The sequence below is a fragment of the Micropterus salmoides genome, unplaced genomic scaffold, assembly GCF_014851395.1.
Source record: "Micropterus salmoides isolate LMB-PRFRI ecotype aquatic unplaced genomic scaffold, ASM1485139v1 Ms_hic_scaffold_6, whole genome shotgun sequence".
In the NCBI taxonomy this organism is placed as follows: domain Eukaryota; kingdom Metazoa; phylum Chordata; class Actinopteri; order Centrarchiformes; family Centrarchidae; genus Micropterus; species Micropterus salmoides.
In genome coordinates, this window is record NW_024044348.1 from 19,514,940 (window position 1) to 19,540,798 (window position 25,859).

The 25,859-nt window shown below is 39.2% G+C and overlaps 1 protein-coding gene across 1 annotated transcript in view; it reads right to left on the minus strand.

The window, feature by feature from the left end:
* The window catches only part of LOC119890544 (polypeptide N-acetylgalactosaminyltransferase 18-like), a 93,910-nt gene extending 70,586 nt beyond the window's left edge, over positions 1 to 23,324 (minus strand). Inside the window, 1 exon segment of the mRNA XM_038701859.1 lies at positions 22,796 to 23,324. Coding sequence (XP_038557787.1) covers positions 22,796 to 23,033 — 238 coding nt within the window. The 5' untranslated portion in view covers positions 23,034 to 23,324.
* Between the last annotated feature and the right edge of the window lie 2,535 nt (positions 23,325 to 25,859).

A 25,859-nucleotide genomic window follows, 5' to 3' on the forward strand; every position in this document is an offset into this window, starting at 1 on the left:
CTGCAGCTCAGTGTGTTTTTCCACCGGTGTTTTTGAGGGCTTGTCGGACTAGCCGCTTGGCAAGCATTATGACGCGCGTTTTCTTGTGATAAGAAAAGCATGACATAGTTTCCTTCCCATAGGCTCCCTTCCCACATCTATACTCTTGCCTATATGTGCAGCATGTTATGGTTTTTTTTTTAACTTCACGTGTTAGCAGGTGAAAAGACAGATGCTATTGTGTTTCAGTTCAGACGCACTGACTGCTCTTATCTTACAGCAACATGAAGAAGGTCAGTCATGGTTTCATCTCTTTATGATTGATCTTGTTCTGTTCCTGCTTTTACCATTTTAGTTGCAGGTTGTAAGAAATATTGCTGGTTGGCTCCTAACAGAAGCTAAATGACACAATCACATTACTCCTGTTTTATCATCTTTGCACTGGCAGCCTCTAAGGTTTTAAATCAATTTAAAGATTTAATTGATCACGGCATCGCCTTGTCCCAAATCATCTCAGGTCGTCCCAAGAGTCAGGCCGCGAGAGTCTCAGATCTTCAGGAAACAACCTCCCAGCTCATTCACAGTCTAGACAAAGAAACTGAGGGGAACTGGGGCTTCAGTGCATAAGCTCTTTTTCATATCTGTGTATGCTGCCACTATTTACTATATTGTTATTGCACTCTCTAGAAATGGAAAATTAAACTAAAAAACAAAACATGTTGTTGATGTGTGAGCATACTTGAATGTAAATATTCTTCAAACCAGACAAAATGAGGATAAACAAAAAGAACAGACAGCCAATCCCTCAGTTATGGATTCAGCACCACTGTACAGGATTTAGTATTTACTGCAATTATGAATAGAGCAGTATCCATTACACACATTACTATTGGTTTTATGACAGGAACTTTCTGTAGTACTTTCTGAGTTTTGTAACTACAGCAATAGTTGTTGTTTTGGAGATAATTACTACATGAACCTATATATTCTATATTGTGCCAAGGCCTGAAATCTGTAAAGCATTTGCTTAAGAGAACATACTGAAATACAGGGTATTAATAAGGCTTCACACATTTTTCACAAGTTTCGGTTTTATAAGATGACACCTGTGCTTGTGACAAGATGTGTTTAATTGCTACTCAAATCACATTAACTTTAAAGCTACAATTTTCGTTTATATTAATATACAGTGGGTCAAAAGAATATGTGTAATGTGAAAATTGTTGCTTATGGTGACACACCTGCAGATAATTGTCACCTGACTCTACCTCTGTGGAACATTTTAGAGTTTTTCAGTTCATTGCTTCCTCATGTTTCCTTCCCACAAGTTTACTATTTTGTTTCACTCTCACCGCTCTCATCATCCGCTTCTCCTGCAGCAAATCCACTGTACACCACCTGGCCAGCACACTAAGTTAGTGGCTAGCTGTTAAACATTGTGGAACATCTCTCTCAGGAGTTGGTGGAGAACAAAACATAGCTAAAAGTGAGTGATCATGAGTGAGCACTCATCGAGTGGCTCAAAAAGCGGCTCCAAATAAATGCTTATACGTTGCTTTTTGTCTGCTGGATTTGTAAGTAGGTGTACATCCAGGACAACTTTATAAGACAATAGCATGTCACTGTTGTGTTTAAATCCTGTTACAATGACCCTAACTTGCCCTCAAAAAAGCAGGTTTAATAAACTGCCTGCTTAAAATTGCTTGTCAATAGTGTAAAAAAATACAAAACAGGATAATAAACTGTGAGTGAGCTGTATTGTAGAAGTATGTATTTGTTACTTATAAAATGACTCAACCCAATTTTCCTACGCACTGATGTAAAAGTGTATTATGAAGAAGACACTTGTGTTTGCAGAACAACGCAGCTGTTACACACTGACCGTGATCAGCTGTGCATACTTATACAGCACAGATTATACTATGTTATTCCTCCTCTCTCTCTAGAAGTCCTCTCTTTCCTGACAGTAAATACAGCTAATAACCAATTAGTCTGTTTACTAGGTCCACTGTATAGGTGCTGTATGGGCCCCAGAGGAGGGGGAAATTCTCTCATTAGGACGCATCAGTAGCTGGCACGTCACACTGACATTTCCTCTTGAAAGTAGAGAGGGGTGTGTGGCTTTGTCTTTGTTTTTTCCCCAAGAGGGGATACATGCAGTGGCAGGATTTAGGAGGAGGGTCATGTTTACTTGAAACGGCCTTTGTCATTGCTACCCCTTTTGTTCATTTCTCCTCATTAAAGCGTTGAAATCACCCGTGCCCTTCAGAAGGGTACAAAGGCTTTCTTTGTGCTTTTTCATCCTTTAGGAGAGAGATTCTCCTCTAGAAATTCAGTGTCATTAATGCTGACAAATTCTGAGCAACTAGCTGCAATATTTTACTTCATATGAACAACAGCAGATATTATGAGACAGTGCCGACATTATTGAATTTCAAGCTCTGGACATTTTGCTCCCGTGCCATATTTCTCATTCCCACTGTTCAACTTGAAACGCTGGATCCAACTTGAAACGCTGGATTTGTTATTCCATTAAATTCAGTCATCTGAGATGCCATTTCTATAACCCCCTATCAGATCTGACTTCCTCAGCACTAAGTCTGTGAAAATGCTTCTTCACTGTATCTTTTCACTGTTTCATCAAGTTTTATCTGTGCCCTGAGTTTAACATCATTTGTCCTTTACAGGGGGCTGTTTTCTTTATAAACTGGAGTCTGGGGTATATCCCTGTCTCAGAAAAGCACTCATCAGTGTACAATATAAATCAAAAATATTTCAGAGCATTCACCTGTGAGCAGAAAATTAAACTGATGTGGCCTAAGGCATAGAAAGATACAGGGTGAAGAATGCCATTAATCTATCACTTAGGACATTGATTTTTCTGAGCCTGTATCAGTTATTTACTAGCAATGATGTTTTAAAGAATAACCCCATGAATTCTTCAACCAAGACCTATTTTTCCTAAAATTTTCAATCAGAACAATTTGCTGCTTTTGGAGCCGAGTTTCAGGGCACTCAGTAACACAGTAGAAATAGAAGAGAGCTGCACACCCTGGCAAGCTAGAGTACAATTAAGAAGAAATTGATGAAATTTTGTGCTGACTGAAAAATGAACAATGTTGAAATCACTGTTGAGATTTTCAAATAGTTGAAAAAAGAAGTCACAAAACAAAAAGAACATCCTGAAAAAAATACAAGTAGAAGAAGAACAGAGGTCTTAAAATATTTCAGCATCCCTTATGAACTAAATATACAGAACAAAATTATAAACACAACACTTTTGTTTTTGCCCCCATTCATCATGAGCTGAACTCAAAGATCTAAGACTTTCTCTATGTACACAGGCCTATTTCTTTCAAATATTGTTCACAAATCTGTCAAAATCTGTGTTAATGAGCACTTCTACTTTGCAGAGATAATCCATCAAACTCATGCATGTCTGCATAACATTTTCTGCCAATCCATCTAATTAGTTAACATATTTCAGTCTGGAATAAAATGGTGGACGAACCGACCACCTGACATAACCATCTATAGAGTCATCCATGCAAATGTGGTTAAAAACCAAAATGTTTGTGTTTGCATGTGCTTGTGTGACACCAAGTGAAAACCACAGAAATGACACCTTTTGTATCTTTTGGCTTTTTTCAGGATGGCGATCAGATTTAAATTCAGGAGGAAACAGTTCCCCCTCCTGATCCATCAGATTAAACTACAGGCTTTAGCAAATACACACTTGGCTAAGGAACAGTACATGAATCAAAATCAAAGCAGCCAATTCATTTAATTAAAAATATATGTTCTAAAGAGCAACACGTCAAGGTATGTGAATGATCATAATTTACCTCACCTTTGGTTTTACAGAAGGGCTAAATGTGTACCACAGAGGGCCAATATAGTTCTCAGAGAATTTCTTTTCTTCAATATTTTACTATTTGATGCCTTTCTAGCAATGTTAATCATTCAAGCCAAGCTGTACAATAATGTTAACTTACAATGGCACACTCCAAGAAGAGATTTCTTTTAATGAATAGGAAAAGATCTTAAGATGTGCAAAGGTTTCTGACATACAGTGTTTAACATTTCACTGAAAAGTAGTAACAGAAACAAAACACTGTGCAGTTTGTCCTTTTCTTCCCCGCTTCACGTAGAAAGTATTAATGAAGTCTACATGGATTTGGATGGCAGACATAGACATCAAGTATTTTATTTTATGTTTTGTTTTTGATCATGGGCTCTGTGGATGGCTGGTATGGGGCATATATCAATTATTCAGTTGGAGAGCTCCTTGATTTTTCACTCGAGGAGTTTTGAGGGAAATAAGGCACAGGTCAATTAACAACCAGAGTTATTGTGAGAGTCTCTATTCAAAAAGCTGATCATCTCTTCAAGGGTTTGGACTGAGGTTTTGAATGTGAATCTCCTCTGATGGAAGAGATGAAAACAGGACCGAGCATGCCCAAATGTACCATTCACACTCTTTATACTACCATGAATAGGAACTGAACAAGACAACGTTTGATTGAGTTTCCTGTTGTAACATCTTTGATACATCAGTACACAACCAGATTACAGTCAGCTGTATGCAGTAACCTGATTTCTGAAACGCATGAGACACCCGGCTTCTCTAATCAGTTTAGGGGATTAGAGGAACCTGGTTTCCCCGGACATATTTCTTCTAGCCATGTATACGCGTAAATGGGTTTCTAATTGGCTTTTTAAATGTACACAGGTGCTTGACAAAGACTTTAACCTGTAGTAGAAGTATATATGTGACAACAGTGTGGCAGGATGCAGCCTTGTGATTAAAAGCATTCAATCAAATGTCAAACTAAACCAAAAAGTATCCTCTAGATGTCCAAATAAGTCAGTTTCCACCACTGAACAGACAACTATTATGTATAATTTGGACACATTTGCACTGTAAGAGACAGCTGTGCACTCCAACTACAGAGCGTGTTCACTAACTGCACCATCAACCCCCAGACACACACACCAACCCTGTCTCCTAGAAATCACATTTATGTAGGCATACTCCTAACTTGCAACAGCAAATATGTTTTGAATGTGATGCCACGTGGATTATATTTTGTATCCAAAAGTTGTGAAATGTTGAAATTGAACATATTTGCAAATCGTTCCCGGACAAAGTATTTTATTTCTCTTTCAACAATATCCGCTCATAGCAACTAAAGCATTATTAAACTTTTTTTGTAATTATGTTTAAGCACTCACAGCAAATCAACAGTGCCTTCAGGCAGTTTACTTTATTAATATTTAACAAAAACCACAATCTTTCCCGAACCTAAAGTATAAGATATGAACCCCCATCTCTTGTGGAAAAGTCCTACGCTTTGTATGCACACCATTCACCTTGACCACCTCTCTACAGCTTATGTGTGGCACAGAATTGTAGCTTCTTCACTGAAAAAAAAACAAAATGTTGCCTCTGATCATAAAATCCAGACAGAGATTATGTTTTTTCTCATCATATGTAACTGGAAAAACACTTTAGTAGTATATAAAAGTCTAAGAGGCAGGGCTGCACATCAACAGAATTTAGGAGATGGCATTACGTGTCATTGTTGCAGGTAATGTAAAAAAAGTAAGCCACGCTTCTAAAATCTGATTACTGACCTGTTGCATATCTACACAGATTTTCACTAACCAGGTTACTATTGTGGTAAAAGCAATGTCTGATTTCCTGTGTAACCCAGTTTCTCAGGGTAACCTGGTTTCTGGTGTCCACGTAAACATACTGACTAATGTTGAGAAACAACTAAATCCAAGATTAAATTTGGGGGGTTTCATCTGCAAACACATTTGATCCCACCTTACATCTCCAACTCAAATGGATGAAGGAGCTCAAATTGTTAACTGTAAAGAGCTAACATCAGTTTCTAAACCAAAATAAGATTACATTTTATTGATCCTGGAGGACATTAGTTTGGGGAAATGTGTGTTGCTTGCCACGAATGTGTACTTTCCTGCTTGTTGGCTGCCTTTGACACAGGTATCAGCAAAGCCTGCCCATCCCTCAAAACATCCCTATCAAAGGATGAAAGTGGAGTTTTCTGTCTCAAATGCTGCAAAATCTGACATAAAAAAAAGTTGACATAAAACCCTCAAGACACATGAAACCTTTTGTTTGGAAATGTTTTGATAAAGTATAAAGCATAGTGGACATTTGTGCATTTCTGGGAAGTCAAAGCTGGAAAAAGATATCTCTTTAACACAAATGAATGCGTTAAAGAGACAATGCTGGTGGTTAAACCAAGCAGAGCTAATAGTAGAAACGCTCACAAGAAAGTGAAGTAAGAGAAAATGAGACAAATGCTGGAGAGTAGAAATGGACTCATGGGGTAGAATATGTTCAGACAAATAATGGTCAAGCTCTTAAGGTTTGATAACTGACTATCTATTTTCAACATCTACAAATCAGCCGAAGGCCTGGACAACGATATCAATCAAAATTTCTCCATTTCTGTTCAGAGGAGGAGAAATGACCTGCGGGTCAAACTGCAGAGCTGCCTGTGGAGGAGGGATAAAACCAGCTTGAAATGTGATAAAACTTGTTGTCAAACCCAGGAGCCACAAAATTCAACCAAAAAACCACAACAACAACAAAAAAACACATGCAGACCTCTTCTTATTTATTTTCTCATTTAATTTAATAATTTATTCAAATTATAAATTTACTTCATTGGTTATATATTGGGCGGCACGGTGGTGCAGTGGTTAGCATTGTCGCCTCACAGCAAGAAGGTCGCACGTTCCAACCCCAGTTACCCTGGCCTTTCTGTGTGGAGTTTGCATGTTCTCCCCGTGTCTGCGTGGGTTCTCTCCGGGTGCTCCAGCTTCCTCCCACCGTCCAAAGACATGCAGGCTAGGTTAAGTGGTGTCTCTAAAATTGTTCTTAGGTGTGAGTGGTTGTTTGTCTGTCTATGTGTGGCCCTGCGATGGACTGGCGACCTGTCCAGGGTGTACCCTGCCTTGCGCCCAATGTCAGCTGGGATTGGCTCCAGCCCCCCCGATGGATGGATGGATGGTTATATATTGGGCGGTGCAGTGGTTAGCACTGTCACCTCACAGCAAGAAGGTCGCGGATTCCAACCCCAGTTACCCCAGCCTTTCTATGTGGAGTTGCATGTTCTCCCCGTGTCTGCGTGGGTTCTCTCCGGGTGCTCCGGCTTCCTCCCACCGTCCAAAGACATGCGGACTAGGTTAATTGGCCCTAAATTGTCCTTAGGTGTGGATGTGAGTGGTTGTTGATGGACTGGGTGTACCCTACCTTTCGCCCGATGTCAGCTGAGATTGTCTCCAGCCCCCCGCGACCCTGTACGCAGGATAAGCGGTTGATGATGGATGGATGGTTATACATTTCCCTATTATGGAGAAGCTTATCATTTAAATCCCCTCAACTTTGATTTGTTTCAACAAGGTCCAAATGTAGCTACTTTTTCACTCCAACCAAACACTTCATCAACTAGCGTGGTGTTGCACACTCATATTTGAACGGTCACACAGACACCAACAACATGAATATATTCATGTTTATTTTATCAAAAGGTCTTCCTCTTCTTTGTCGGCCATTTCCAACTACATTGATCTGAAACAAGATAAGAATCACTTTATATGCAGCATCCATATCAGCTCCATTTCTGAAATCTATTTTGCTGACAGTATGCTGTGTCTGTTATTTTATAGCTTATGGAGACAAAACACAGTCATATTCCTCCTTGTTGACATCTGCCACATTTAATTTACTTATTTGATGTTCGCCCTTGCCTTTATTGGAGAGATTTGTTAATAAGCCGTTTGACGTTTCTTTTTAGCTCATCAGTGGGGGGTTTTTTTATCTCCCCTTCCCTGTTTTATCACTTTCTTGTAGAAATAAACACGTGATCCTGTAAATTAAAAGCTGTGGAAAAGACAGAATCATCCACTGAAGAATAGGAAACAGAATCCACTTAAGTTAAATTAAACATTTAACATTAAAAAAACATTTTAAAAAAAGCTTTTCACAACAGGTACAGTTTATGTTGAAAGTTTTAAAGGTCAGTATTGGTATATCATCACTTCTTTTACTTGTTCTGTTTTGTTTTGTGCTTGAGGGTGCACATGTCAATAAATCAGATGGTGCAGTGATTAGTGTGAAACAAATCTCAGCAGTGTCGAGCCTTGATGACATGATTGTCAACAACTTTACAACAGTGCTCCATTGTCAGTGGATATGCCAATTTCTATACAACCATGCACTGCCGATTTGTGAGGTTAAAAAAGCAGAGTAAAATGTTGATACAGATCAAAAAATACAAGATACAAGATTTAAGAACCTGAGAAACTCTGCACTTAAATTAATATATAGAGGACAAAGTGATTGCTGCAGTAATTAAACTGTTTTGCAGTCATCACATTATTCACAATAAAATACAAATAATACATAGGCCTATAGTAAGGGTTGTTTGTAGTCCAAAATCCAGCTGAAGAATACAAAGTAGGGATAAAACACACAGTAAAAAAACAACAAGTCTAAAATGAAAGATAAAGAATCTGGTGGAAATAAAATGCATTTCATTATCATATGTGTCATTAACCTCAGTCAAATAAAATCTCATAGCCCAGATGCAAGTATGAACCGACATGCTCATTCATGAGGAAATGGAGAAAAATAGCCTGAGGCGGACTTCATTTGCAAAACCAGCTGGCTAAATGTGTTGCACCTTTCACATCCCCCGTTAAGGGTGAAGAAACAAGCTAAAGGCCAGTAATGAGGCTTACCAAGCCTCTAGTGAAAAAAGGCTGCCAGTGATAAACAACGGCTGTAGGCCCTTTTAAGAGTTTATCTTATTCGGAGGAAGAATGCACACTAACCATGTTAAAGTTTAGGTGAAGTTTTATATTCACCTCACTTCTTTCGTAAGAAAATAGAAATTATAATGATACTGCATCTACGGAAGAGGATGAAACAGTTTTTGAACATGTCTGACATCTGAGAGCCGGCGTTGTGAGGAGATGTGCTTTAATCGCATCGTGGTGCGTTACTGAGAGGAGCATGTCATAACTCCTGTATAGCCTTCGAACATTGAAAGAAAACATTTTTTTCCAGCAGCCCACATAGCAATGATTATGTACTCGTTATAAGATTCAACATTTGCATGTCTCTTTCATGGGTCCAATTGTAGTGATGGCAAATTAAGCCTAGTTCATGCTACACGATTTTAATCCCGATTTGCCCGTTGCCAGTCGTTATATGTGAACTACTCAATGACGCATCAAAACTTCTCCCCAACACATTTCTGAAACATCGCCGACGTCTGCCAGATATCTAGCATGCCAAATATCTGGAAGAGTCGGCCGACTTGACATCCACATCCAGCTAGTGAGAGCAGGCAGCTGGCAGAGCAAAACACTTTTTACTCACCTCCAGCTCTCTCTGTAACTCAGACAATCCCTGCTACCTGCATGTGCTAATCTATTCTTAGTCTTTATAATTGCTATCTTTATAATAACAACTATAAAATAAGCGAAACTAAAATTAAATAACAGCTGTTCCATGTGTAGGTTCGAGCAAGTTGCGTAGTCTGAGCATGGCTATCGGCCAACGCTGAAAGTCTTGTAGTCTGCACAAGCCTTTACCAGACTGAACTCACAGCAACGGCTACTTGTGAAAACTCTGTATAGCAATCAAATTACCATAACCACATTGGCAGCTCCAAAAAAACTTTTTTTTTGTTTTTGCAGAAAAACAAAACTTTCTTCTTTTCAATAATTATCATTAATTTAAAATGAGTACAAGTGTCAGAACAAACACCAAGTATATATATGTACAAATATTATGATACAACATTTGCATCATCCTCAAATACACCAAAGAGAACACAATGCCACTGTTGTCTTCACAGCACAGAAAAGGTAGCTTTGTGTTTTGGCTGTGTGCAGCCCCAGGCAAGGAACGGCGAACTGTTTCAGCACACCACCCAAATTGAACCCACCAACCAACAGTAATATGTTCTTCAGTATATCAGCCTGTAGAGCCGCAGTGATCGCTAGCAAGCCCGCGAGTCCATGTGTTGAACCTGAGGCTCCTGATTCAGAGGCACTGGCAAAGCGAGATCACAGTACAGAAATCTGAAGGTTTAGTCGCTCTGTGTTTCAGTTCTGTAATCAGAGTATAGCAGATGTTCTCTTACGCTTCACACATCCCTTTGAAAAAAAGCCTTGTTTTACATCCTGCCTGTACTCATGCTATCATGACTCATGACTGCTACAAAACGTATAGGTTGCGGGAGAATTTTATCTGACATTAACTCCTACAACATAATGAGATGTATAATTAACTCAAAAACTCTGTGCTGTGTTGCAAAAAGCGAAGCAGCCCAGTCCTTATCACCGCACAGCAGATGCCCCACAAAAGCACATGACAGGGGAGTTTTTGCACAGTGCTGGTTTGCACCTCAAGCCAGGCAAACTGAATGGCTCCTGGCTGGTAGTTGATGGCAGCCACTGCCCTCTGTACCCGCCTGACAAAGTAGTGGCTGACAGCTGTATCATGTCGTGTCAGAACACCAAATCAAGATCAAGTGTTGTTATTTGAATGGATCTTCTTTCTTATCACCCAAAAAAATTTGACTAATACATAAGAGGTAAATTAACCTGTGACCACATGTTGCAGGACCACATGCACAGCAAAGTACACACACTTCTGACAGCAACAAATGCATCAAGTCTACCTTCAGAGGACTACAGATGGTAACTGAAAGTGCTGTAAAGAAATCATTCTGGAGCTTTGACACACCAACTGTTGTTCTCCTCAGTGCCATATCCAGCTGAGACTTCATGCAAATACAAACCAAGCTCCTTAAAATGGGATCCGATCCACTTTTATGCTAAACATTTGCATTCTAGAGGCATTTGTGAATATTTGATGGCTTGCACTTGCAGCAGGAAGAGGCAGAGACAGGAAGTGGGGATGCAGGGGCAGAACCTGAGGCATCAACTGCTTCATAATATGACCAAAATTAGCTGTGTGCTCATAACATTGTTAATTTAAAGCAAAGGGGGATTCAGAGAATAGTAGCATGTGTTCCTTTTTTTAACTTCTCTTCTTTCTTTATTTTGTAATAGCCACTACATCCCTCATTATTTTTATTTAATGTAAATCTCTTTATCTTGAGTTTTTAAAGAGAGGTTTGTATGAGCTTTTAGCTTCCTTTGTCTCCTGTGCAAGATTTTTGGGTGAAGAATTAAATTCATGTATATATAGTATGTTTGTATATATTTAAATCAATAAAAATACAAATAAATTAAAAAGAATCCATCAGATTTTGAAAGGCAGAACTAAAACTATGAAGTGATATCCTGTATATGTCATAGGAAAGCAGTATTTTAATAGGAAAAAATTGTTTTGTTTTGTTTTGTAGCTGCAGCAAAAATATAGAAACCACATAGGTAAATGTGTCTTTGTGTATTTAAAGGCCTTGCAGTAGAAAAATACTATTTATTGTTTTTAGGACAACAATGTTATCTGGTTGAAACAATTACACTCGGGCTGCAAGTGACGATTATTTTTATGATCGATTAATGTGACAAATACAAATACTGTTGCTCAATCATCTCCAAAGACTTTCTTTGGTTTACTGTCACAAAGGCCAAATCACATTTGAGAGGCAGGGACCAAACATTTTTGTCATTTTTCCCTGAAAATAACATGACATAACATGATTAATCAATTTTCAAAACTGCTGCAGATTAATTTTCTTTCTACTGACTAATCTACTAATCGACTAATTGTTTCAGCTCTAAATTACACATCTATACACCACAGCAAGCAAGTTCCAGACAAATAAACTCTTCGTACAATAGCTACGCTTCCAGTTCATCATGAACATGAGGCATCTCACACTCGTGTCAGAAACAGCAGACGACCAGCAAGTTATGTAGAAACTTGTTCGCACATTTACCAGATACTAAGATGCTCTTTGACAGCAACCGTCTTACATGTTATCCTGTGCAGAAAAGGTTGAGTGACCAGAACTTCAGAACAAAACAGTTATTCTCTGGGATTTAAACCTTGAAATATTCATAAAAACTGTCTGAGCACAGGAGGTGAATCTCACTTTGGATGCCTATGTATAAACTTTAAGACAAGACAAAGGCAAAAGCACAGATAGCAGAAATCTCACAGTAATCCTCCTTAATACTTTCCCAATCATGATACTTCTCAAGTGCCACCATTTCTTCAATCATACTAGCACATAGGGATGAGCGATTATATATATATATATATGTGCACATACATTTTCATTTTCTTGTGCTGTTTTCAATTTGGATGGAAGCTAGTGTTTATACATACAGCTTTTTAATTGGGCCTGTAATTAAGTGGGGCAGTGCAAGCTCAACTCACAAATGCACTCTGTACAGGCTTATAAAAACTGTACTGTACATGTAATACTAACATCGTCTGACTTCCTCTAGAGACATAAATCCTGTCCAAACAAGACATCATTTTTATTTTACAGATTACAAACCCAGCAGATTTACACAGGATGAAGAACACAAATAACCCCTGCAATTATTACAAATCACAGGAGGACCCCAAGTAATATTTGTCCTGAGTGAACAGAGCTTAGGTGTGATAAGATGTGGAGATGGAAATTAACATTGGCGATGCGTTCAAGGACTCTTGGACATCTGAGGTTTAAAAGTCCCTCAACAGCAACCTTTTTAATGGAAGAAACAACCACCATAACATCCATGCCTAATGTTTTTTTTTCCTGGATTTGAAATGCAGTGCTTTGTCGCAAATAACTACAGTACGAGATTCATCTATATCATCGGCAGATTAATGATGAGTGAAGGATGGGAAAATATATTTTGATAGAAGATCTAAATTATAGTTAGCTTTGATGAATCTCATTTTGAGGCTGCGGTAATTCACTCCTCTCTCATCGAGTCTCATCCTGTAATCCATCTCCTACGTCATAGCCTCACATCAGCAATGGCTGACTCAATAAAGACAAACTGAAAACTGACAGCTAAAGTCCACTGTCTCACAGAGTTTGACGGATCTGATGAGAGGAAAAAAAATGCAGCTTCAATTTAATGAATGAAAAATGTTAATTCTGTTAACACAACTCTTGTAGTCAGGTTTAAGAGCTTAGTACAATTTTACTGAATTTATTGATGTTTCTGGTTGGGTTGTGAACAGATTGAGACTGCACACATGAAGTGCACAATATAAATTTGCCATGCAGGACTACATGGTGGTCCACATGGTTTATGAAGGCAAATCCAAGCAGCTGGCAGCTGGATGCACCAACACAGACCACGGCTTCATTTCTCAAAAGCATCTTTAGGGTACAATGATCATAAAATCCATTTTACAAACCTTCTTAATCTTATAAGGTGTTATCACAAAAACATCATAAGTGAAAACACTCTTGTAGATTGTAGTGGCATGGTTGTTGGTGCCAAACGGGCTGGTTTGAATGTTTCAGAAACTGCTGATCTACTGGGATTTTAATGCACAACCATCTGTAGGGTTTACAGAGAATTGTCCAAAAAAGAGACAATATCCAGTGAGCGGCAGTTGTGTGGACCGAAATGATGTCAGAGGTCAGACGAGAATAGGCAGACTGGTTCGAGATGACAGAAAGGCATCAGTAACTCAAATAACCACTCGTTGCAACCAACAAGGTATGCAGAATACCATCTCTGAAAGCACATCACGGTGAACCTTGAAGCAGATGGGCTACAGTAGCAGAAGACCACACTGGGTGCCATTCCTGTCACATTAGAACAGGAAACTGATTTGCACATGCATTTGGGGTAAACAACATGAAACCATGGACCCATCCTGCCTTGTATCAGCCGAAAAATCTGCAGCAACTGTGTGATGTCAAGATGGAGCAAAGTCTCTGAAGAATGTTTCCAACACCTTGTTGAAAGTATGCCACAAAGAATTAAGGCAGATCTGAAGACAAAAGGGGGTCCAGCCTGGTTCTGACAAGGTGTACCTAACAAAGTGGCCGGTGAGTGTATATACAGCAGGGCTGATAAAGAAATGATGACAGACGTACGCATTCCTCAAACTTAGAGGAACTGCCATGGCTTTATTATTATGGCAGCAAGCTGAAAGCTGTAGACAGTTTACTGCACATTTAGCTTTCAGTTCATGAACTGCAAATATAAAACGTTTTTTTGTCCTTTACAACACTTACGCTTTGAGATGTATGAATTTTTAATATGAAGCACGGCTTACAGACAGTTAAACATGTTAAGTTACTTTAAAGGGAACTCAGCATCATCTTCAGCTCCACGGACAGACGACGTTAAGAAACTGTGCTTGCTCTTAAGTGCTGCTTTGGGATATATGTGTACCAAACATTCATTTTATATCATAGAATCATTTGCAATCTACTGCAATTTGCAGTTTCATAATGTGGCAGTATTGGACATATTGTATCCGCAGCTTCACCCAAAAATAGAAAATGGCTTTAGATGAAAACATTTTGTACGTAATAGCAAGGGTGTCTTTGAACCAGAGGACCCTTCCTCACTTACTGCCATTAAATATGAGAAAGAAAATTGCCAAGGAGGAGTAAGAAAAAATCTAAAACAACTGTTGAAGGAACAAAGCACTTCAATTTGTATCTACATCTGCTGTATTTACTGAAGCGCCATGATTTTGTATCATGGAGATGTGGCTTCTTAGGTTCAGAGGTAAAGGTTGAAAGCTGCTACAAAAGAGAATTATATAATTATGAGAAAGAACTGGATGGTAGAGCTTTTAAATTATTATTTATATAACAAATGGTGGATCTGTACACTTAAAAGAAAAAGATTCTGGTAAATACGCCTATTCGCTTTCTTGCCAAGAGTTAGATGTGAAGACTGATTCCGCTCTCATTTTTGTACGCTAATTAAGCCAGCAGTGGGTTAGCTTAACTTAGCACAAAGACAGGAAACAGGGGGAAACTGCTAACCTAGCTTTTCCCAAACAAAATCAGTAAACCAGTCAACCTCTAAAGCTCACTACTGAACACTAATAACATAATTTTTACGAGAGAGGGTTAGAAAGTTGAGCATTTATCAAGCTAATGATCCAGACATTTTTCTCAGATGTGGCAAGAACAAACCAGGCAGGAAAAAGGACTCCAATGGGATGCTCATGCTGCTGAAAGATGTACATTTAACAAACTGATAGTGTATCTGAAATGTGATCCTGTGTTTCTTTGAGACCTTTTGTCCCCTACTGGTCAAAAACAATTTTATGCAGAATATTTATAGTGCTTCTATAACCGGTGAAGCTGAAAACAATATATCACGGTTTATCAGAGCATGCAGATAAATGGCTTGTTGTCAACTTGAGTTGTGATGTAAATCTCATAGAGTCAAATATAAACCAGAAATCTGTCTTACTTACAGCGGTTGTTTTCATATTTTTGTTGTGGCCTCAGAATTTCAGTGAGAAAAAAATACACAGAGAACATTTGCAATAGTGAACTGATCTATTTAGTGGAAATTGTCAGGGGACGACCTTAGAATCGACACTTGTAAGAGGCTTTTACATGTCCAATTTATTCTCTTCATGAGGATTTTGCCCTCTGGAGTAAGAATAATTAATTGTTTTCATTACTAAACATTCTCCAGTGCATTCCCTGTATTTCAATAACTTCTCGATTTATTGAATTTACCACCCAGAATATCCACCCATTTTATATTCACACTCGTCAACCCAGACTCTCGCTCTCTCACCATCTGCATTGCTGCCTGCAGGCTGAAAACTGCAAGTACTGACAGATGAATCAGAATTGTAATAAATCTAAAGCAGTGTTTATAGAGACATTACAATAATTTCATATCTATCAATTATGAAGAAAAGTAAAGATTCTTCTCTTTACACTTTTCAACGAATGCCAAGGCCTGTGAAGTGGTATAACTGTACAGTGATGAATTCACAAAAACCTTTGATGCGGTTGTGCTATTCTAAGCATGCAGCTCTCTGTCTCTCTAAATGTGCCCAGTGTCCTACCTGGCTGCTTACTGAATAAGTCATGAAATTATGCCAAACTAGCCAGACTAAAATATTCTCCCAAAATATATTTATTTTTAACACCAACGTCATGTAGTGTTTTTATGTTAAATAGCTTCAAAAATATCTTGATGGTATACTGACTTATAATGCGCCATAATGAATGTTGTCTCTATCATTGCCTCTCTGGCCCGGAGCACTTGGAATTGGGACTATGTAACACTGAAATCCCAGGCAGGACATCTATAGCGTGAACAGTATAATGCTTAACGTCACCTCAACACACCAACAAAACTCTTTAGAAAGCAAGCTGTAAGAGAAGCAAAAAGTACATAATGTAAGCTCTTTGGAAGAAGCTAGCATGGTATTCTCAGTATGGATATCATGGCAGAGGCTGCGATGAGAATGTTGTTGGAGGAAGCGAGGAAGAGAGACTTGAGCAATATGGTTTAACTGCTAGCAATAAATCTCAGACTGATGTAAGCAAACATACTAGATTAGACTCCTGGACATTGGTAATGTTGCCATAAGTGCTCTTAAGCTTTGTTGGCTAGCTCGCCACACAAGTTTCAAGCAACATTATTCTGCTGCTGGTGGAGAGTGGGCAACATAAACGGGCTCAGCACCCTCAATGGACATAACGTTAGCTCATGGCAGAGTTGAAGATACCAAAGAGGAAGCTGACGGAAGTAGCTAAGAAGTGAAAAAAAGAATGACCAAGCAAGAGGCTGCCGGATGTCATTCTGACATGCAGTAATGCTCGTAAAATAAAAGTCTGCGAAACAGATGGCGAGCTGGCCTACTTTCTGTGTACACAGTTAGACTAGTAAGTAATATTGCTATGTCTTGTGTTTTACATTTGGTTTTGTTAGCAAAGTTAGCAACTTGCTAGTTTTTGATCAGAAGTAATGTAATCATAACAAATGCACGTGTACAGTTGGTCCTTAGTGAATACACTCTGAAACGGTAGGGGTAGTTTTCATCACATCTTCTTTTTACAGTAGAGCCAGATTGATAAATTAGCCAGACGATAATAGCTGATCTTAGCTTGTCAGATATGTGTGACGTGAAACAGCAGTACAGAAATGCAAAGATATGTTTCATGCTCTGCTTCAGTATGTCACAGTACATGTTGGCATTCATGGTTTCCTCAATGAACTGTAGCTCCCCAGTGCCGGTAGCATGCAGCCCCAGACCACGACACTCCCACCACCATGCTTGACTGTAGGCAAGACACACTTGTCTTTGTATTCCTCACCTGGTTGCCGCCACACACGCTTGACACCATCTTAACCAAACAAATTCATCTTGGTCGCATCAGACCACAGGAGATGGTTCCAGTAATTAATTTCCTTAGGCTGCTTACATTTATTCACTTAGCTGATGCTTTTATCAAAAGCGACTTACAATTGCTATACATATCAGAGGTCGCACGCCTCTGGAGCGGCTAGGGGTTAAGTGTCTTGTTCAGGGACACATTGGCGGATGGGTTATAGTGGGGGATTGAACCCGGGTCTCTCACACTAAAGACATGTGTCTTATCCATTGAGCCATCCCCACCCATCTTCAGTAAACTGTTTGTGGGCTTTCTTGTGTATCATATTTGGAAGTTGCTTCATTCTGGGACAACAGCAATGAAGACAAATTGGATGCATTGTGCGGTGCATGGTCTGAGCACTGACTGGCTGACCCCCACCCCTCTGCAGCAATATTGGCAGCACTCATACGTCTATCTTCCAAAGACACCCTCTGGATATGACGCTGAGCGCGTGCACTCAACTTCTTTGGTTGACCATGGCGAGGCCTGTCCTGAGTGGAACCTGTCCTGTTGAACCACTGTATGGTCTTGGCCACCGTGCTGCAGCTCAGTTTCAGGGTCTTGGCAAGCTTCTTATAGCCTAGGCCATCTTTATGTAGAGCAACAATTATTTTTTTCAGATCCTCAGAGAGTTCTTTGTCAAGAGGTGCCACGTTGAACTTACAGTGACAGGTATAAGGGAGTGTGAGAGCGGTAACACCAAATTTTACACACCTGCTTTCAATTCACACCTGAGACCTTGTAACACTAATGAGTCACATGACACCGGGGAGGGAAAATGACTAATTGGGCCCAATTTGGACATTTTCACTTAGAGGTGTACTTTAGACATTAATGGTTGTGTGATGTGTTATTTTGAAGGAACAGCAAATTTACACTGTTATACTGTATTACTACTACTGTATTAAACTATAGTCAAATAATGTATTCAACAATTATTATAGTGAAATCTTCATTTTGCACTTCTTTGTCTTTCCTGTCACTTCAGACTCTACCTTCACTCTAGTCCTCAGCTGTTCTTGCTGTTCCCCAGTCACCTGATCATCACCTGCCAGCCCACCTGCCCCTCATTCACCTTAATTAGCTACTCGGTTTATGCCCACTAACAAGCGTCTTCTGGCTGATTGCCAATAAAGTAGTAAGACCCAGCTAATTAACTACTAAGAGAAGGGCATACCTAATTTCATTTTAAGGGTTTGGTAAACATCTCCTGTCAACACAACTCATGAACATGCTTACATAATGGCACTGTTTTACATATGAAAACATAATTACAAACTACTCATCATGACCTCCTAAATCTACCATCATGCTGCATCTTTTTTTTAAAAGTATGAAAAAAGAAAATGAGTTTTCAAGTTGCCAAATAAAATTTGCTGCAGAAGAAGTTGAATGAATGAAACACTAGAAGCCAAAACTGTAGGTTTCAGCCATTGTATGTGATATTCGAGTCAATATGATTATGGCTTAATAACTTTGCAGTTGATATGTTTCTTAATACCTTTATGACACACATTAAGTCATCTTGTAACTAACAACATGTTGAATCACATTATCATTAGTAAACAGAAATAAAAAGGGTAGTTATTTTATAAGAAACAAGGTTGCCTTCTTCTAAAACTGTATTAAGAGTCTGCACTGTTCTTTCTAGAGGACTGGGCACTTTAAAGGAACTGGTAGTATGTGTGAGTGTAACTTGTACTTTTCTGAGCTGCATACCATAGCCTACATGCACAAGCATGCAAACAAACACCTGCACACATCCATGTACACACATGTGCTTTCACCTCTTCCTCACTTATTTATTCTACTGCCGTGCTCACTGTCACTCTGGAAAATCACATCAGATAAATACCCAAATAAAACTGTCCTCTGAGCATCAACGGAAACGCTGATTTACTGAGCTTCTCAATTGACTTGACGGGAGGATTTGCTTGAAGCCATCTTGGGAACTGTCGCTATCATTTGCAGCTAAATCAGCAGTGTGTTAATCACCAGCTTCTGCCGGCCTCATAGTCATTCATTCAGACTACACACGGGTAATACACATCCTCAGAGGTCATAGCAAGCCATGAAACAAGCAACCTTTTCACAAACACACATCCTAATAAAACACTCTTCTGTTTAAACAGCATGTCTGTCATACCATACATTTATACACATACAGTGTTTGCTACATACAGGTTTTGTTTTCTAAAAATATAACTCCTGAATTTCATAGACTAAAGGCTTAATCAAGAAAAGTCTGTAAGAAAAATCTGTATTGTGAAATAATGAAAATAATTGTTCACCCAGCAACAAGTAGAAGAAGAAAAATACTGTTAATAGCAAAGATCGAGAAATATAAATATCCAAAAGTGATACAGTACGCACAGTAACGTAGAAGCATAAACAAAAACATATACTAGAGCACTTAATTTTCTGTGTATCCAACAAGTATGCAAACATAAAGTATTCCAATAATTATTTTCCTATCATATGACATTCTTCAGTATAACATGACACCGTCTTCTGTAGAACGTCACTAGTGCTCATAATTTTGGTTTTGGAAGCATATAGTGGAAAAAACAGCCCTCATGTTAGGCGTGTGTGAACCTGCTCAGTCCAACTTTCCAATAAATACTCCTCCTACTTCATACAAGGAACAGTTCAGCTGGTCTACGTGCTGTTGCCACATTGCTTTGTCCTGATAACAGGCCACTTAACTCCATCACATAGTTAAAGGAGTGGAATATTTCTGTCTCATCCCTGAGTGGGAAGCTGACACCAGAGACATCTCTTTTGACTGTCCACAGTGAGTCAGCTGCAGTAAATGTTTCATTCTGACATGCAGTAATGCTCTGTGGTGAAGGAGCTCATGCTAGTCTTCAGATGAATTAAAACTAAGTGCATGTGGCTGTGTGAATAGTGCACCAGGACCCTCTAAGTGTGCAAGTCACAGTACTGAACAAAAGAATGCAGAAGTCAGAATATAAAATTCCTGCACTTGTCCCACAAAACGATATGAGAAAATGTATTTTTAGAGATGTCATAAGTGCACTAATGACTCTCTGGCTCTGCCCGAAGCTCTCTGACTGTTGATGCCGCCGGCCACTTTCAGACTCGGATTATGGGTCTATATTTGCAGAAGATGCATTCGGAGCAATTATCAGGGAAATCCAGACAATATGGCTGGATTTAAAAAGACAGGTCATTTCGTTTGGAAGAGATTTTATTGTTGCAAATGTATGACATCAACAGTCTCCTGCAGCACTAGCCCCAACAGATTCTTCACTGTGCTACCAAACTCTAAAAATGACAGAGACTTACTGTTTGTATTAATGTGATGTCTGCCATGTCCCTGCAGTTTATATCAGGAGACTGGAAACAGGTTTACAAATTGAAATTAGTACAAATACCCAAAGCAGCCAATGTGCATGAGCTTGTGAGAGAATGCGTGCAAAAAAAGCTAATTACAGTATGCTTGTCCAAGTTTTAAAAGTGGCATAAAAAAACACTGAGCACAGCTGAAAAATGATGAATTCAACATTTTGGGGAAAACAGCATATTCTCTTTCTGGCAGAGTTAGTTGAGAACATTGATGCCACCGTCTTGTCTTTATGGTAAATATGAAGCCACAGATAGCAGGCAGTTAGCTTGGCTTAGCACAAAGTCTGGAAATGGGGAAACAGTCAGCCAAAGGTAAATAATCTACCTTCCAGAACCAATAATACTCACTAATTAACAAGCTATATTTTGTTTGTTTATTTAATACTAAACTCAAGTGTAAAAACTACAAGTTGTGGTTTAATGGTGGGTTATGTGTGGGACTATTTCTTGGCAGGGGGCAGTGAGATTTAGCAGTGCTGCAAGCAGACTTTTTTTTTAACCTGCCAGGCCAACTGTTTCAGTTGAGCTAAGCTAAGTGGCTGCTGGTTGATATTTACCAAACAGTAGTGAGAGGGGCTTCAATCTTCTGATCTAACTTTAGTTAAGAAAGCAAATAAGCACATTGCCCAAAATGTCATGCTTTTCCTTAAAACTAGTCCAAGTACTGAGATGTAGATTGTGGGTCTGTCTGTTATTTAATTGAAATATAATCTGCTTGCTTACCGGGTAAGCTTTATAAGTTACAGTACATATATTTGTGAGTTATCTTTTTTATAATTATCTTTCATGTTAGATGAAGGCTTGCTAAAGTGGAAAATCACTGTAGACGTTTTCTCAAACCATTGCTGATTTTTTAAAGCACAAATCTAGCATGAAATGATCTTTTCTGTCAGCATAACAGAAATAGTTGAAACATGTACTTTGGAGGTAAGTCACTAGGGGCACCTGAACAAAGCTCCGCCCCGCAGATGCCTATGGGTGCCAAGCTGAAATGGAGACCTGCCTCCAGGAGGAATGTTTACCCAAGCTTAGCACACAGCCTTTATTACTCACAGCGGCATGAGTAGATTTCTGTCTGCATTTCACTTCTGCACCAGCTCTAAGCCATTTCAAATTAAGACCTGTCCAAAATGAGCCCCCCTGCAATGACAAGAATAGCTTATTTTAAAGACACAGAGAGGAGTGAAATTAACTGTGTGTGATCAAGTGTAAAGTAACTGTACACCGGGAGTGGAGAAAAGGAAGGGAGGAATTTGAGAAAAAGGATTCCAGAAATTCCTAAAGGTTTGAGCTAAATAATGTATTTTGAGCAGGGACTTTGATTTGATTTGAACAGTTTCATAAATATTCCCTGTTAAATTTGATCAAATAAGAAGTAGCCAAAGGATGAATAGACGCACAGATCAGAAAATTCTCTTAGCAACTTCTCCACAGTCATTATCAGATGTAGGCCAGCACTGAATCTGACCAATACACTGTAACTGTATTTTAATGTAGATTTTTCTTCTACTGCCAGCACTAAACACTTTTCTCACATGTATTTTGGCTGTCAATATTGTGTCATTCAGGTGGAGTGCAATTCAAGATATGAGGAGCTTCATGTTGTACACTTTTCCTAAGAATATGCAGCTTGTTTCAGCAGTATGCATTTAACAGTTTTAGACCATAGATGATGAGACATGAGATTCTTTAAGTCAGGATGCAATGTTGTGTGCTTTAAATTGTACTCAACAGCATGTCAGACTTTTGTGTATTTTATCTATTTATGGCATAAATTACAAGATATAGGCTACTGATAACGAATTATTTGGCTCTTGTCAATGTAGTGCCATTTTAAAATAGGTTAGTTTATAGCCTGTACTAAACCTTTTCTTACAGTCCTATGTCACCACACCCTCAAACAGACAAAAGAAGTTCCTGCTTTATCCATTTCCAAAAAACACAGACAATGCAAACACACAACAGCACCTTGCAGGTAAAGTGTTCGCATATTAAAACTTTCTTTCGTTGGAGCCCATGGTGTGGGTGCAGGTAACGAAATGTAGGGAGTGCAGTTTTCTTCAAGTGGCAAGTTAAAATGATGGAGGCTTTACCTTGTATGTGCTGGTTGACCACATTCTCCAGCCGATCGAGTCTCTCCATGATCCGGAGAGTGTCACCTCTTTTGTCACCCTCTAACTTTCTCTCCGGTAAAGGCATCGGGACTTTGATGTAAATATTGGCGATGTAATTAGTAACCCATCCGACATAGAGCAGGCAAACAATGTTGGTCATGCCGCTCAGGATCACGCATGTGGACACCAAAGTTTTGGTTCTCCTGGTGCAAGCCATGCCGACATCCCTCCATACAGGCTGCAGTATCCTGTTAAACCGGAGGACAGGGAGACAGTCGCCCGCAACAAAAAAAACAAACAAAACCCTGGAATAATGAAGTTATTTCCAGCGACTGTGCAGCGATGCTATATCCGAAGCACAGAGCCTTTACTTCAAAAGTCCCTTGTGTTTTTTTGTCGATGGTGAAACGCAGGTTAATGTCAAATACCTACAGGTGAAGGTTCCCTCTCTCGCTCCATCGCAAACCTCAGTCGGCTCTAGTTGCGTTTGAGGATCAAGGAAACAGGAGAGACACCGAGCATCCTGCTGCAGCCAATGAGAAGGATGGTGAGGACTGACAACCGCCCCTGCTTCACGCGTCCCCGCTGCGCACTAATTTACTGTGAAAGTGGATCTGACCGGACTATTTGAACACAAAGTATTATAACCCATTTCTGTCCAAACTGCGATATATTGCGCCACACCGACCTCATACTGCACAATTGATGTGTGATTTGTTTCCTCAAGCAGTGAGACAAATCCAGCCGAAGCGCGTTCTCAGAGAATTGTTTATTTTGTTCATAGTCTCATGCACGAGTAGAAAAACACTTCTGGAGTTATTGCGATGTGGGGTTTTTTTTCCAAACGAGCACGAAGGAGGGAGTAGATTCTTTGCTGCAATACTGGATGAAGCCACGAGATAGAGACAACGGGTCTCAACGAGAGATCAAGGTGTGGTGGGGTCATGTTATGCTGTAGGTCTGGCTTAGGTCCAGCTCACTGTGAGACACACAGGATGCAGGGAAGAGGATGCACTCATCTCATATGCTGCTGCAATTAGACCAGTGCAGGGAAATGATACCAGGCAGACTACTTACAGTAGAACTGCTCAAAGAGCTCCTGTAGCCTATAGGCTCCCTTTTTGTGACACCGGGTGATTATTGGAGTTTAAATTGTGGGATTTTCTGTTTGGGGTGCCAAGGAAGAAAATCCTGGCTCCTTAAATGGCTAAGCAAAACGGGGGGGGGGGGGGGGGGGGGGTTAAAATGTACCCATTGTGAAGAGGGTTTTGCCTCTCCATGCAGTAATTCTCATATCTGCAGGAGTGTAATATGCTCAGTGCAGTAGAGCCTAAAATTGTATGTGTCTGACAGCTGTTTTTTTACTTTTCTATGTATCTGAGGTTGGTTGACATGTCATTTCTTGCAAGTCGTCCTCCTACTTTTCAAGAACTTTAAATAATTTTCTTTGATTGAGGACATCTTGCATTGTCTGTACCTGGATCCTTTAAATGCACAGGGAAACACCAGCATCTGCATGAATGTCAGGTCTACATTTTCACCAAAATTCTTGCTTGTGTTTTGACAGTATTTTCCAGTATCACGACAGCAGATAATTATATTTGCTAACCACAGTCTTCGTCATCCAATGGCTGCCAGAGTGAAGGTATTGTATTAGAGGATGTAATAATAAATGTTACATCAAAATAATTCATGAATAATTTGGATAAATGGAATAAACAGTATTATTGACACTGTTATTATTGACACTTTATTACCCATATTTTGGCCTGGATGACTATGACATGTTTGTGAAGTATGACAGGGAAAGAAAACAAAACAAACACATTGGTTCACAGTAATAATTGAATTGTGGCCGACTGCTATCATACACCTTGATTATACAGAACAGAATCAGTAAATTGAATTGACAGCTGGAAATATGCTGCCATGTAAAACAGAAAGAGCTTTCAACCTGATTATTTTCAACTCCAATGCATATCTATCACTTCACATTAAAACATTCTTTGGCATCAATAATTTATTTTGTCAGTCAAACAGCATCAGTATTACCTGATTTAGCCTTTCCCCCATAATCCAGATCTTATGACAGGCCTCCTCTGTCCTGCAGCCATTCATATATATAATGCAGGAGCATGCTGGTCATTCATCTCAGCTAACAGACCTGCCACAGTGCAAAATGGTATTTCTTTTTGTTTGCAATATGTGAAGGGATTTTCTATTTTCTAGTTACATGGATGTGATGAAAAAGGGTTTTCTCTTTTGTTTTGCTCATGTGGTGTCGTTTAAACCCATGACATTCTAATATACTGTAGGATTTTGTGCCCTCCAGGTGCATTTGATGGTACAAACTGTGTTTTACCGAAGGTCTATTATAAGAGGTTTGAATGCTGGTTATGAACTTATGTAAGCCAATAAATTACAAAATCAATTACCAGAAAAGAACTTTTTTTTTGGGGGGGGGCAAACATTTCTCAGCCAAACATTTCAGTTTCACACTTGGGAGGATCTTTTGTCATTTGTCTTTGTTGGACCCCAATGTACATCTTCAGATGTATTGCTTTTTCTGACCAACTGTCTAAATCCCAAAAATACTCCGTTTGCAGTGATACAAAACAGAGAAAAGCAACAAACCTCATATTTAAAAAATCTGGAACCAGAGAGTGTTTGGCATTAACTGAATGTCATAATATTGCCCATTAATTTTCTGTCAATTAATCCATTAGTCAGTCAACTAATCTTTTCAGCTCTGGAATATTGAGAAGGTAATTTTTCCCAATTTTCAGACATTTGATAGGCCAAAAGAGGCCAAATATTCAACCTTGCACCACTTTCTTCACATGGGGCATCATTGTCACATCATCTAAAATATAAATTTGAAATGTGAATTAATATTTCATTGAAATCTGCAAAGCATTTCATTATTCTCATCAAATCTTGGGATAGTGCCTCATACTGAGTTCAAATGGCCTGTGTGATGCTTTCCAGACTGCAAACAGCGCACAGTGTAGAGATGAATGCCATTAATGTGGACTGAAACTAT